This window comes from Mesoplodon mirus (genome assembly GCF_964341445.2).
Source record: "Mesoplodon mirus genome assembly, chromosome: 5".
NCBI classification, from domain to species: Eukaryota; Metazoa; Chordata; class Mammalia; order Artiodactyla; family Ziphiidae; genus Mesoplodon; species Mesoplodon mirus.
In genome coordinates this window covers 39643381-39656215 of record NC_138980.1, presented here as the reverse complement: position 1 = coordinate 39656215, position 12835 = coordinate 39643381, and the positions used below count along the sequence as shown (strand labels likewise).

Genomic DNA, 12835 nt, shown 5'->3' with positions numbered 1-12835 from the left:
CCCTACCCCCCCCCCCACACACAGCAGCAAGAGCCCTCCGGTGGCAAACGAGGGGACTGGCCAGGGGCCACCCACCTGACAGATCTGCCTGGAGGGTACCAACAGGTGTCCTCGTCGCTGAAGGAGAAGTGGACCAGGGACTCAGGGCCCGCGGGCGGCAGTGCCAGGGCAGGGGGCCGGGGTCGGGCCCGGGGTGCTGCACTGGAGCGCATGAGTGCCAAGCACCGTCGGGGCGCGCATGGGGACGGCTGCACGGTGGTGTGGCGCGCACTGCTCTCCAGGCCCTAGGTGTCTGCGGCCGCCGCCGGCACCGCCTCCACACCCGCCCTCCCGGTGACCACCCCCCCAGGGACGGCCCGGGGCGTTCGGGCGTCCCCCCGTCCGCAGCGCCTGGGCGGGCTCTGCGCCTGCCTCCTCCTGCGGGGGCCCTGCGGAACTCTGCGCATACTTCCCGCCTGCCTCCCTTCCCCCGGGCCTCGGAGGGTGCCCCGGGCTCCGGTTTCCCGGGTTCCGAGCCCTCCCCTGGCCCCGCCTTTTCCACCCCTTCCCTGACGTCGAGCTGGGCCCCCTGGAGGTCTCCGAACGCCGTGCGTCCTGGGGGGGGAAAGACTTGCCCGCGGGCGCAGTGCGGGGTCCGGTGACAAAAACCCGGGGGAGGGATGATGGATGTGGGGGAGGTGGAGTTGGGGGCTTGGGGGCAGCGTAACAGAGACAGGAGAGGCAGAGGTGAAGACAGAGACACAGAGAGAAACCGGAGACAGGCACTGATTCCCCCCCACACACACCCTTCCCGACCCCACGCGGGCCTCCCAGGGGCCTCGACCCCTCCTCCTTATCTCTTCCCGCCCCAATCTCGTCCCCAAATCCGGACGCGGGCCCGCGTACTGTCCCTGCAGTGCCCTCTCTCAGCCTGTGTCTCCGGAGTCAGGTTCTAAACAAGTGCACGCGGAGAGTATTGAGGAGAAGGGCAACCAGAGGACCTCTCCGGGCTCCGGAGAAGCCCCCGAAGCCAGCCCGCGCCTACCTCCGGGCCGCCAACCTCCGTTTCCAAGATAAACGGACACTGGAAAGCCAGACCGGATGTGGCCTCCAGGCTCCTCACCCCCAAGCTGCCCGCCCCCGCGGCCCACCCCGGGTCTGGCCAGGAAGGGAACTTCCATTTGCCCTCCTTGCTCGGTGCACGCGGTAATATTCTAGTGCCTCCTGGCAAGGCAACCCCCAGAGGGCAGCGCTGGCCCCATTTCACAGGCCTGTGGACTAAGGATAACACAACTGAACACACGTCCCCACATCACCCTGGATGGCAGGTTGGCTTCACTCCCCCAAAGCCTGACCGCAGCTTTAGGTCTGCACAGGAAGTGGGAGGAACATAGCGTTTATTGAGCGACTACTGCATGCCTTATCAGATGTCTCCACGGCAACCCTGGCGAGCAGACTTGATTTTTATCGCTGCCCTGTGACGGAAGAAAAAAAGTGAGGCTGACAGAGCCAGCTACGAACCCCAGACCCTGGCGCGCGCCTGATGGCCAGGGGGGACTCGAACCCACAGCCACCAGCGCGCACTTACCCGGCCCACGCCTGGCGACCGAAATCCTGAAAGCCGCGGAGAAGCCGAAGGCGCCTGCGGAAAGTTGGGGACGGGATGGCAAAGAAGACAGGCGAGGAAGGTGGCGAACGTGGGCGGCGGGGCGCGCGCGGGGCCGGAGGCTCGGGCAGGAATGCCTCGTCCTCGGTGGCCGCCGCTGCCGCCGCCGGGAAGACCTCCAGCTGCAGTTCGGGTATGCGGCCCAGGCCGTGCGGCCGTGCCATGGCTTCGGAGCGGGGGGTGGGGGTGGGGGCCGCAGGGCGGCCCGGCCTCGGCGGGCGCTGGGGAACAGCGCCGCCCGCCCCGCGCGGCCCACGCAGGCCGGCCGCCCTACCCGCGGGCCCACGGGCCCCACCCCTCCTGGCCGCCTCGGCCCTTCCGGCTACGCGCTGGGGCCGCCCCTGGGGCGGGGCGGGCCAGCGGCCCCCACGTGGCCGCGGCGGGGACACCCCACAGTCGCCAGGGGTCCCCCGCAGTCCCTCTGACGTCCTCACAATCGCCGGAAGCATCTCTACAAACACCTGGAATGCCCCCAGATCTCTGGGGTTCTGTCACACACACACACAGCCTCCACGATGTTGAGAGGTACTACAGACCTCAGGGGCATCCCCAGAGTCCCTCAGACTTAGATCTCCACAATCCCAAGGAGTGTCCCTACTATCCCTGAGCTGTCCCCGCACAACCCAGAGGTACCCCCCAAATCCCTGGGTTCCCCCACAAAACCCAAAGGTGCTCTGAGAGGCTCCCATAGACACCGGACACTCTCACAGCTCCCCAGATGTCCCCTCTTTGTTACTGAAACATGCCCACAGACTCCAGGGGCACCCCAACAATCCCAGGATGCACCCACAAATGCCAGAGGTGCTCTGAGAGTCCACGAGAAACCCCTTCAGATCCCAGGACAACCACTATGCTTCCTCAGATGTCCCCCAAATCCCCTGGGGCAGTCCCACCATCTCTGAGTCAGGCAGAGACCCTCCAAACACCCCAAGAATCCCCCACAGCCACAGAGCATTCCCACAGATCTCCGTGAGGGGCCCCCCAAATCCTAGGGTCCCTTACAGACCTCGGGAAGGCTTCCACAACCCTCAGATCCCCTCCCCTAGTAGCTCCACAGCATTCCTGAGATGCCCCCAGAAGTGCAGAGAACCCAACATTACCTCAGGGGGTGCCTTAGGACTCAGAGGATATTCCCATAACCATGGGGATGCCACCAAAATCCTGGGGTGCCCCCCACAGATCCCAGAGGCACAACTAGATTCCTCCACAGCTCTTAAGACAGGCCTACAACCCTAGGCTACCCCCAGAATCCAAGATGTACTCACAATGCTTGGGGCATCCCCAGAATGCACCCCCTACAGGCTCTGAGACATGCCTTATAAGTCTTAGACACCCCTAGAAGCCTGGAGCGTGCTCACAGCCCCTAGACACTCCTAAGAATCCCCCAGTCCTCCCACTCCTTAGCATCTCTGAGGCACCTCTTAGAACTGGGGGCCCCACAGCTCCTGAGGTGGCTCCAAGAACCCAACCTCCCCTCGGCACTGACTTCTGTGGAGTCCAGTGGTGGTGACTCTGCATGCCCAGCCACTGTGACTTTCTGGGGGGCATATTATCCCCTCTCACAGATGGGGAAACTGAGACTCAGAGAGATGATTCTTGAATAAAGTCAGCTAGCTAGTTATAATTCCAGAGCCTATCCCTCCTATCTACAGTTCTTTGGGGTTAGGGAAGGGGGAGAAACTTGTTTAAAATAAGAAAATGGGGCAAATCTCTACTTTAAATCTAAATTGCCTCTGTGAATATCTTTCCCTCTCTACCTGTTGGCTCCCATGTCAAGGGGCCCAAAGTTGGATGACCTAGGCTTGAGTCCGGCCTCCGGCGCTTCTTATTCATTTGACCTTGACCCAGTCACTTCATTTCACTGAGCCTCAGTTTTCCTACCTGTAAAATGGGTAAAATAACACTACATACCTCATGGATGGACATGTAAAAGGCTCAGAAAAGTGTCTGTACATAGTAAGCGCTCACTGAATGTTAGTTATGTTTCTTTTTTTTTAATTTGCTCCAACCACCAAGCGCTGGGGCAGCTGGTGCTGCTTTGAGGAATTTTGAAGGACTAATTATCAGGACAAGTGGTCCTAGCAGCTGCTAGGGCCTTACCTGAAAACTCCCCAACAACAGCAGCAAGGCTCCTGGCTGGCTGCACCAAAATTTGTTACCAAGTCCAAACTTGTACTGCTTGCCACACGACAGGCCAATAAATTGAGTGCTAAGTTGTTGGAGCAAGGAATAGTGACTTTATTCGGAAAGCCAGCAGACCAAGAAGATGGTGGACTCATGCCCCAAAGAACTATCTGGTTACGATTATTATTATTGGACAAAATATTTATGGAGAGCTTATAATGTGCAAGCTATGCACTAGACAGAGGATACAGATGATGGTGATGATGATAATGATGATATAGCAGCTAACCTTCAGAATGCTTCCTGTGCATTTACCGCCTCTAGCTATGATCTCATTTAATTCTCACAAAATCCCATCAAGTGACAGTTATTGTCCCATTTTACAGATGGGAAAACTGAGTCTTGGAGAGAAACAATCTGCTCAAGTTCACAGAGCCAATGAGTGGCTGAGCCAGGCTCCAGACCAGTGGTTGTCTCCCTTTATTTCACGATAATCCCCCCGAGTGCCTTTTTAGACGCTCCCTTCCCCACCCACCCCCAAGTTGCCTCCTCCATGAAATGTTAATGCCATAGATATGCTGTATATCTATTTATGTACTGGGTGTTTATCTGGGCTTTATACATAAAAGTAAGCTTTTTTTCACACCTCCATCCCAAGAACCAAATTTCACCCCGTTGGAGGTGATGTCGCCTTGCTGGGAATGCAGGGCTTCCCAACCTTGGCACCACTGACATTTAGCACCAGATGGTCCTTTGTCCTGGGGGGCAGTCCTGTGAGATAGTAGCAGTGGCAGAATCCCTGGCTCCTCCCCACTAGATGCCAGTAGCACCCCCTCAGTCACGATGACTAAAATGTCTCCAGCCATTGCCACATGTTTCCTGGGGGGCAGAATTGCCCCTGGTTGAGAACTGTTGCTCTAAACCCACTAAGACCCATGCCCTGGCCACCGGTACCCCTCAGTCTAGGTACAAACAGAAAGGAAGGGCATTTGTATTTACCTGCCCTCAGGGTTCCCTGCATTGTTTTGCTGATTCCTCACATCAGACTTTGGGAATAGGGTTCATACTAGACCCATTTCAGAGATGGGGAAGCTGAGGCCCAGAGAGGGAAGTGACTTGGTCAGGGTCACTCAGCCTGGAAGGAGCACAGCTCGATTATGAGTTGATTTTTTTTTTCCGTGACACGTGGCTTGCAGGATCTTAATTCCCCAACCAGGGATTGAACCCCGGCAGTGAGAGCGCCGAGTCCTAACCACTGGACCACCAGGGAATTCTCTCGATTACGAGTTGAGTTGTCTGACTTCAGAGACTGGAATTCTGGCCAAAAGGGCCTGCATGGTTCAGTTTCCTTCTGGCCCCCTGAAGTCAGATATAAACTGAGGTCTAAAGCCAGCCCTGACCATGATCTACAAGGCCCTACATGAGCTGCCCCATCACTTCCACGCCCCATTTCCTTCCAGCACCCCTTGCTCACTCTGTCCCAGTCACACTTGCCTCCCTGCTCTTCCTCCAACATATGAGACAGGTTCCCACCTCAGAACCTCCGCACCTGCTATTCCCTCTGCTTGTCAACCTCATCCTTCAGACACCCACATAGCATCTTCTCTCGCTTCATTTAGGTCTCTCCTCAAATGTCACCTCCTCAGAGAGGCATTCCCTGACCTCAGAGTCTCTCTTTTCTTCACATCCCATGCGTCACCATCTAGAATTATTGAATGCTTTTCCTTATTTCTTCCTCACTCTCTAGTCTGAGAACTCCAGGACGGCGGGAACTGGGTCCATTTCAGTCTTCACCACAGCTCGAAGATGCTCAATGTTTTTTGTTTTGTTTTTTATTTTTGGATTTTTTTGGCCGCGATGTAGGGCATGCAGGATCTTAGTTCCCCGACCAGGGATCAAACCCACGCCCCCTGCAGTGGAAACGCCGAGTCTTAACCACTGGACTGCCAGGGAAGTCCCACTTAATCAATGTTTTTGGAATGAATGGCCCTGTTGCAGATGAGGAAACTGAGGCTCAGACAGGTGAATTCCTTTCCCAAGGTCACACAGCAAGTCAAGGGCAAAGGCTGGATTTGGGCTCTTAGGAGTGAAAACAGTGGGCTCAGATGCCCCCCAAAACTCTGCCCTAACCCTGCAGATCTGCAGTTCTCCCAGGCCCAAAGCCCTAGTTTCCTGAAACTCAGAGGAGCTTGCAGTCCATCTGTTAACTGCTGAAAGAGGGGGCACCCTGGCAGCCAGAACCCGGGTTTGTGGTTTGGGGGACGCCCCCTTTCGCTTTGCCGAGGAAGTGCATTTTGAGGAAGTGCAGTTCTCAAAACAACAGCTCCTCGCTGCCCAGTCCCAATGTCGGCTATCTCAGCCTTACCGCAGCCCGGGGGGTGGGCAGATCTTATTCAGCCCGGCTTTACTGATCAGGAAACTGAGACCCAGAGAGGCATGATGCTGGCCCCAGGTCACACAGCGAGTCAGCGGACGGGGCTACAAACTGAATCTCACCCACTGGTCTGGAGTCGAGGAGACCTGGTTTTTAACCCCAATTCTGCCCTTCCTTCCTCGCTGTGTGCCCTTAGGCAAATCACTTGTGTCTCGGTTTCCTCGGCAGGAATGGAAAGCCAAAGATGCCGGGAGTTAAAACGCAGGTTGGTGTTGGGAGGCCCTGGCATGGGCATTGGCTTGGGCAAGCGCGCGCGGAGGCGAGACGGGAACTCCGCGTCCTCAACTTTTCCGCCAAGTTCCTCTCCATCCGCCAGGCGGCCGTCTCCACCACGCTCGGCTGAAGGTGGAGGATGGAGGTAGCGGCCTGGTACCAACCCCGGGTGGGCGAGGACCTCACCCGCAGCCTGCGGTCGGCCGGCCTGGCGCCCGCTGTCCGGGACGCTCAATAAACTGAAGTAATAATACGGGGCGCCGCGGCAGTGACGGCGGCGGCGACTTTGCTCGGGGACGAGAGTTCTGGAGGCAGGTCCGGACTCCGAGCGCACAGTCAGCCTGTGCCTTTCTTGTCACCCGGCAGAGGGCGTGCGGAGGGAGGGGCGCGAGGAGAGACCTACTCCCGATACACACGCAGGGATGTGGGAGCGCCAGGGACTGGGGGAGGCGAAGACCCCAGTGGAGACCACGGGTCAGAGAAAGACCCCAGTCCGGCTGTATCCACCTCCTCCTGGGGCCAGGCAGAGCCTCCTTCGGTGGGGAGAGCCTGGGGGTTCAAAAGGGGTCGGTACGTTGGCCTCGCCCCCCAGTTCAGGCAAGTCTCCCCATCTCACCACCAGAGTCCTTCTCTTCCTCCCGTTCCATCTGCCTTTTGACAGATCGTGGCGGTGCCGTGACTCAGCCACACAGGGAGCCGGGAGCGCAGGCTCTCACATCCCCAGGTCTGGAGGGGGGTTCAGATGCCATCTCAGATGGGGGGGCAGTGCCCTCTCTTTGGAGGTTCCTGTGATTCAAGTCTGGAGGGCTCTCTGGATCCCCTTTCTGGTGGCTGCATGAACTCTAACGTGGATAGCACTGGAACCCCGTGTGTGCACCCTTTCTGGAGAACTGGGCTGGCAGAATGCTCATTCCTAAGGAGTGAGTTCCCATGAGAGGCCTTTCAGTTTCTCCTTCCTCCTTCTGCCTGGGGGTGGGGGGAGGATGCTGGCACCAGTACCCTCCCTCCGGCCACAGCCACTGGAGGCTACGCAGGCCCACAGTGAAACAGAAACCTGAGCCCCTGCGGGGATGTGGTTGAGGTTCCTGTTTTTCCTTCCCACCCTACAGGAGCAGGGTCTACGGAGGCCCCACCTCCTCTCCCAAATTTGGGTCCCTGAGTGACTACCAAGCACTCGCTGTGTGAAGTCCTTTACACACATCCCCAATCTCACAGAACTCTCGAAATGACCCCCACAGGGCAGTGACAACAACAGCCTCACTTTACGGATGGGAAAACTGGGGCTCAGAGAGGGCAAGACACTTGTGCCAGGACACACAGGCATCAGATGGGACCTGTGTCGGAATCTCAGCTCTGCCATTTCCTGGTTGTGTGAACTTGGGTAAGAAGGAGAAGGGGGGGACATCACTGGCGGTCCAGTGGTTAAGACACCGCACTTCCACTGCAGGGAGCGCGGTTCAATCCTTGGTTAAGGGGAACTAAGATCCTGCATGCCATGTGGCGCGGCCAAAAAAAAAAAAAAAAAAGGAGAAGGGGCTTTGCCCCTCTGGGCCTCAGTTTACCTCACAGGTCACTAGGGATGAAGATGTGTGGAAAAGTCCCTGGCATGGAGCCCAAGAGTGAGCCATTATGAGATGGATCTCACTAAGATAATGATGATGATTGTCACTCAGCCACTGTCCCCAGAGAGTCAGCACCACAGAGACCAGGGTAGGGGGAGTCCCTGGGGCCTAAAAAGGGACTAATGCCCAGTTCCTATTGGACCCCGCACCCCATTGGGTCTCTCAGGACAGTGACCTGCGCCAGTTTGGCGCACTGCCCCTGGTCTTGGCATTTCCTGTTGATTCCAGCTTTGTTTTCCTTCAGCCTCTCTCCAGTTCCCTGTGGGAAACAGCAGGCTGTGGGTGCTGGATCCATGACACTTGCTTCCTGGGGGTGGGCAGGGGTGCTGGAGTGCCCCGAATGGAGGTGGGTGGGTGACCTGGAGGCTGTGGTGCCTGCTGGAGATCCCCAGAGAGAGTTAAAATAGTAGGGTCCCAGCCTAGAAGGGCCTCCCTCAGGAACTCCAGGAGAGGCCTGACTCTGACTGTCCCAGTGGTGTTCCAAGTAGAGGGGCACCCACGGGAGTCAGGCAAAGCACTCAGTCAAAGCCATCAGTCACACATGTCACCAGGACACAAAGTCAGACCCCATCGGAACACTAGGTGGTTAGAGGACAGCATGCCAGGGAGTTGGGTGCACGCCCCAAAAGTGAGAGCACCAACTCTCAGACACAGGGCACACAAGCAGCCGAGAACATTTCACAGGGTCTCAATCACAGTGTCCCCAGGAATATACACATCACAGTGCCACCATCACTGCATCCCAGAAACACACGCTGTCACAACCTAGGAGCACACAGAGTCACTGTCACAATCACTGTCCTAGGAGCACAGAGTCACTGTCACAATCACTGTCCTAGGAGCATGCACAGTCACTCTGTCACAATCACTGTCCTGGGAGCAGACACAGTCACTCTGTGACAATCACCACATCCTAAGTCAGGGACACAATCACAATGTCCTGGGAACACATACAGCCACGCTGTCACAATCATAGTATTCCAGTAGCACACACAGTCATCCCATCACAATCACAGCACCCCAGGGGCACACTCAGTCACCCAGCAAAGTCACTGTGTCCCAGGACCACTCGATGTCACTGTCACAACCTCTGTCCCAGAAGCACACAGTCACTTAGTCACAGTCCTGGGAGCACAGTCGTACAGTCACAATCACCATGTCCCTGAAGCACACAAGTCACACTGGCACAATCACTGTCCTGGGAGCACACAGTCAACATGTCACAAACTATACTATCCTGGACACACACACAGTTATGCTGTCACAATCATAGGACCCCAGAACCCCAGGCAGAGCATGCAGCCAAGGCAGCCACAGCTGGCCATCCCCAACAGCTGGAGCAAACTCAGCTCAATGAAAGGGTACCCAACTCACACTTCATCACTAACACTGTTACCTAGGGAGCCAGGGACTCCCTCACCCTGTGGTGGGACTGTGCACCCCATGAACACTGTTCCCTCCCTCTGGGCAGCTACTGAACCCTAACACTCCTGCCCTGAGCGGGGGCTCTGACATAGCACACAGGCCCCCAACACAGGGCTCCCCAAGAGGCCCCCTTTAGATTACTGACCCCAGCTGCAGGGCAAGTCCATGAATCCCGCTCCCAATACAGTCCTCCCCACTCTAGAAGGACCCTGGGAGCACCCCAGCCTGCAGAAAGCATTGTGGTTCTAGCAGGCACCCCCTACAGACTGACCCCTAGGCCATCCCCAAACAGTGAATCTAGACCCGTCAAGTGGCACCCAGCCTAGTCACTGTCCTGCACTGTCACCGATGAAGGCTACAGACCCCTAAAGCTGCAACCCTCAACCAAGACCCCGTTAATAGCACACGCAGCATGGCGCCCCCATAAATCGATCTCAGGATCATCTTCAGTAAGAAGTCTCGGGTACAGTGCACCACCGGGGGTCAGGTCCCAGACGCCCCCGCAGTAGAACTCCTCCCCCCAGCCCCGTCAGTCACACTGATCCCACCCGCATCACAGCGCCCCCCCGCGGTCAGCGGGGCGAGTTGCGTCCTCTCTGCGCGCCTATCCGCTCCGCGCGCGTCCGCCGCGGAGTCTTACCGCCTGCAGCTGCCTCCGCCCGCGCTGCCGCTGCCGGTGCCGGTGCCGGTGCCGTGAAAGGACGAGGGCCAGGACATGCGGGACGTGCGCAGGCCGGGCCGGTCGCCAGTGTCCACGGCGTCGGCGCGCTCTATGGGCCGGTGTGGCGGCCGCTCGGGCTCGGCGCGCTCCGCGCTGTCCGAGTAGCCGCGCTGCTGGATACGGATGGGGGTCCGCGGCTGCCGCCACAGGTGCTGGGGGGGCGGCTTCAGGGTGGCCTGGCCATCCCGGGACCCTGGCAGAGACAGAGATAGGCTCCTCTCTGAGGGGACGGCCGGGGGCTCCATGGCCCCGGCCCCCACCTGCACCCCAGGGGGCCCCGGCCTCTCCAAGCTGCACCCCGTTCAGCTGCGCGCGAGCTGACGCGCCCGGGGCCCCGCAAGTGCCCCTGGCCTCGGTGGGGCCATGGCGCCCCGGGGAGAGACCCGGGGGCGCTACGGGCCGATCGCCCCCGGGCCGGGCGCGGACGCTTCCTGCCAGCGCCTGGCGCTCTGCTAGATGCGGGGCAGCGCTCTCCGCGCTCGGCGTCCCGCTCTGAGGCAGCCCCGGCTCCCCCGCCCCGTCCCGCCTCTCCCCGCCCCACGCCCGCCGCGGCTGTCAGCGCCGCCCCCCTCCTCCTCCGTCCGGGCCAGTGGGGGGCAGCCACCCGAGGGGGGGCCCTTCCCGCCCACGCAGAGCCCCGCTCTCGGCGGGGAGGGGGCGCCGGAACTCAGCTCTCTCCAGAGCACCCTGCCTTAGCCGCGGCGCACACGGCCACGAAGGAGTTAAACGGTTAATCCGATCGCAAAGGAGACACCCGACTGGTTGCCGGTGTGTCAGTCAGTCCGTCCATCATGGTGGGGGCGGAGCCCAGTGCTGGCTTGTCCTCTTCGCTACCCCTGGCCAGGGGGAGCTTGTGGGAAGTGGTCCCGGAAACACGGATGCGGTCCCTGCAGCGGGCGGCGACGGTGTTCGGGGAATCTCCTGTTGGTGGGTCGGAGGACGGTGATGGTGTGTGCCCGGGGCGGGATGTGCGCGCACGTGGCCTATTCCGAGGGATGTCTGTGTTTTCGGTGTCTGCTCGAAGTGTGTGTGCGCACGTGGTTGGCTGCTGCGGTCTGCCTGTTTACCTGGATTTCGCTGTGCGTGTATCTGCGTGTCTGTGGCTGAAGGAAGTGTGTGCACGTGTGCTGCCTGTTTGGAGGGTGTGTGCCTCTTGCAGGGTCTGTTCTGGTGGCCTGGGGTCTGTGCTTGTGTTCCCCCGCGACTGGGTGTGTACTGTGGTGGGTCCGCGCTCGCGGAGCTGTGCACTCGATTCAGCCTCTGTTGTTTGACTGTGGTGTCTGAGGGAGTCCATGTGTGTTGGTGTGTGTTTGTGTGGCCGGCCTGGGGCCACTCTGAGGTGTTACTGGGGTGTGTCCCTTTGGCTCCTGTGTGGCTCCAGGAGGACACCCCGGCTCTGATACCCCGACTGCCCGCCCACCGCTCTGTGTATCGCTGCTCCTTCTAAAGTGCTTCTGCAGCAGGTAAACTGAAGCAGGTCCCGGGCAGCCGCGGGACGCATCCCCGTGCCCTTTTCAGGCGAGTAAACAGCCGCGCCTCCTCCCTGCTGCCCCCGCCGGCAGAGCCCCCCTTCCGGCACCTAAATCGGGAGTCGCCGTGACTCACGCTCCCGCCTCCCCCAGCGCCGCGCTGAGCGCGAGCGAGCAGAGAGCTAGCGGGATCCGAGCGCCCTCCCTTTTCCCCCGCCCCGGCCCGGGCCGAGCCCTGGTGTCGGTGGCTGCCGGGCAGGGGGAGAGCACACACACCAGTGGCCCGCCCCCGGCCGTTGAGCGCTCGGATTAACCAGCTTGGGTGCAAGTACGTGCAACCAGGCCCCGCCTCCCCCAAGGGCTCCCCCCGGGCAAGCCTTGCCGTCTGCCACCGCCCTCCCTCCGCACTGTTCTTATTGGAAAAAAAAAAAAAAAAAAAAAACAAAGCCCGTCTCCAACCCTCACAGCCGCTTTTCTCCCCGCCAGAGGGGGCTCCAGGCGTGGGCGAACGCAGAGCCAGAAACGCCCTCCTATTAGCAGCGGCTGGATGTCCCAGAGGCCAGAGCTGTGTCCCCCAACTTCTCTCAGGGACCCTCCCCACAAGTGCATACTCAAAAAAGCTTCTAGGGGATCAGTAAGGGCTGGAAGTCCTCCCCAGATCACTTGAGGGTCTTGGGCTGGACCAAATTATTGGCGGGGGGCGGGGGGTTGCTGTTGTCTTGTCAAAGCTCTGGGTGGGGTAACACAGGGTGGGGTTGAGGGTGGGGGTCAGGTCACAGCGGGGGCTGCACAAAAAGGAAAGCCCAAGGCAGTAGGCCAGAGCTGGTAGTTGGATCTGTGGCCTGAACCAGGTAGAGGCTAGAGGAATTTTCTTTTTTTTTTTTTTGGTGGGGGGGTACATTAGACCACTGGAGAGGGGAATGACAGTCACTTCCTCCCCCATTTGGAAATGAACCATTGTACCGTGACCCAAGCAGAGACCCTGGAGTCCTCCGATTGAGTAGACAAAGGGGTGGATGGGGAGATTGAGGCTGCAGAGAACAGTGGCAGCTGTCTGGCTTTCAAATTCATCCTTGGGCCAAGATGGGGGTTGAAGTGCCCTCTGAGAACCCCAGATGAGAAAGAGCAAGGAAGTGCAGTGTGAAGCTGAGCTCAGGAGAAAGAAAAATGCCAGTCCAGACC

General features: G+C 59.1%; 1 protein-coding gene across 5 annotated transcripts in view; it reads right to left on the bottom strand.

The window, feature by feature from the left end:
* Positions 1–12835, bottom strand: part of PDE4A (phosphodiesterase 4A) — a gene marked incomplete at its 5' end in the record, with an annotated part of 47691 nt that overhangs the window by 27450 nt on the left and 7406 nt on the right. The window contains 2 exons of one of the 5 annotated variants that reach the window (XM_082623925.1): positions 1568–1621; positions 10104–10551. The exons of 1 other annotated variant lie outside the window; for it this stretch is intronic. In XM_082623925.1, coding sequence (XP_082480051.1) covers positions 1568–1621; positions 10104–10429 — 380 coding nt within the window. Of the gene's footprint in view, positions 1–75; positions 213–1567; positions 1917–10103; positions 10552–12835 lie in introns of those variants that run through there. 3 more of the 5 variants (XM_082623921.1, XM_082623923.1, XM_082623924.1) reach the window with 3 other exon arrangements.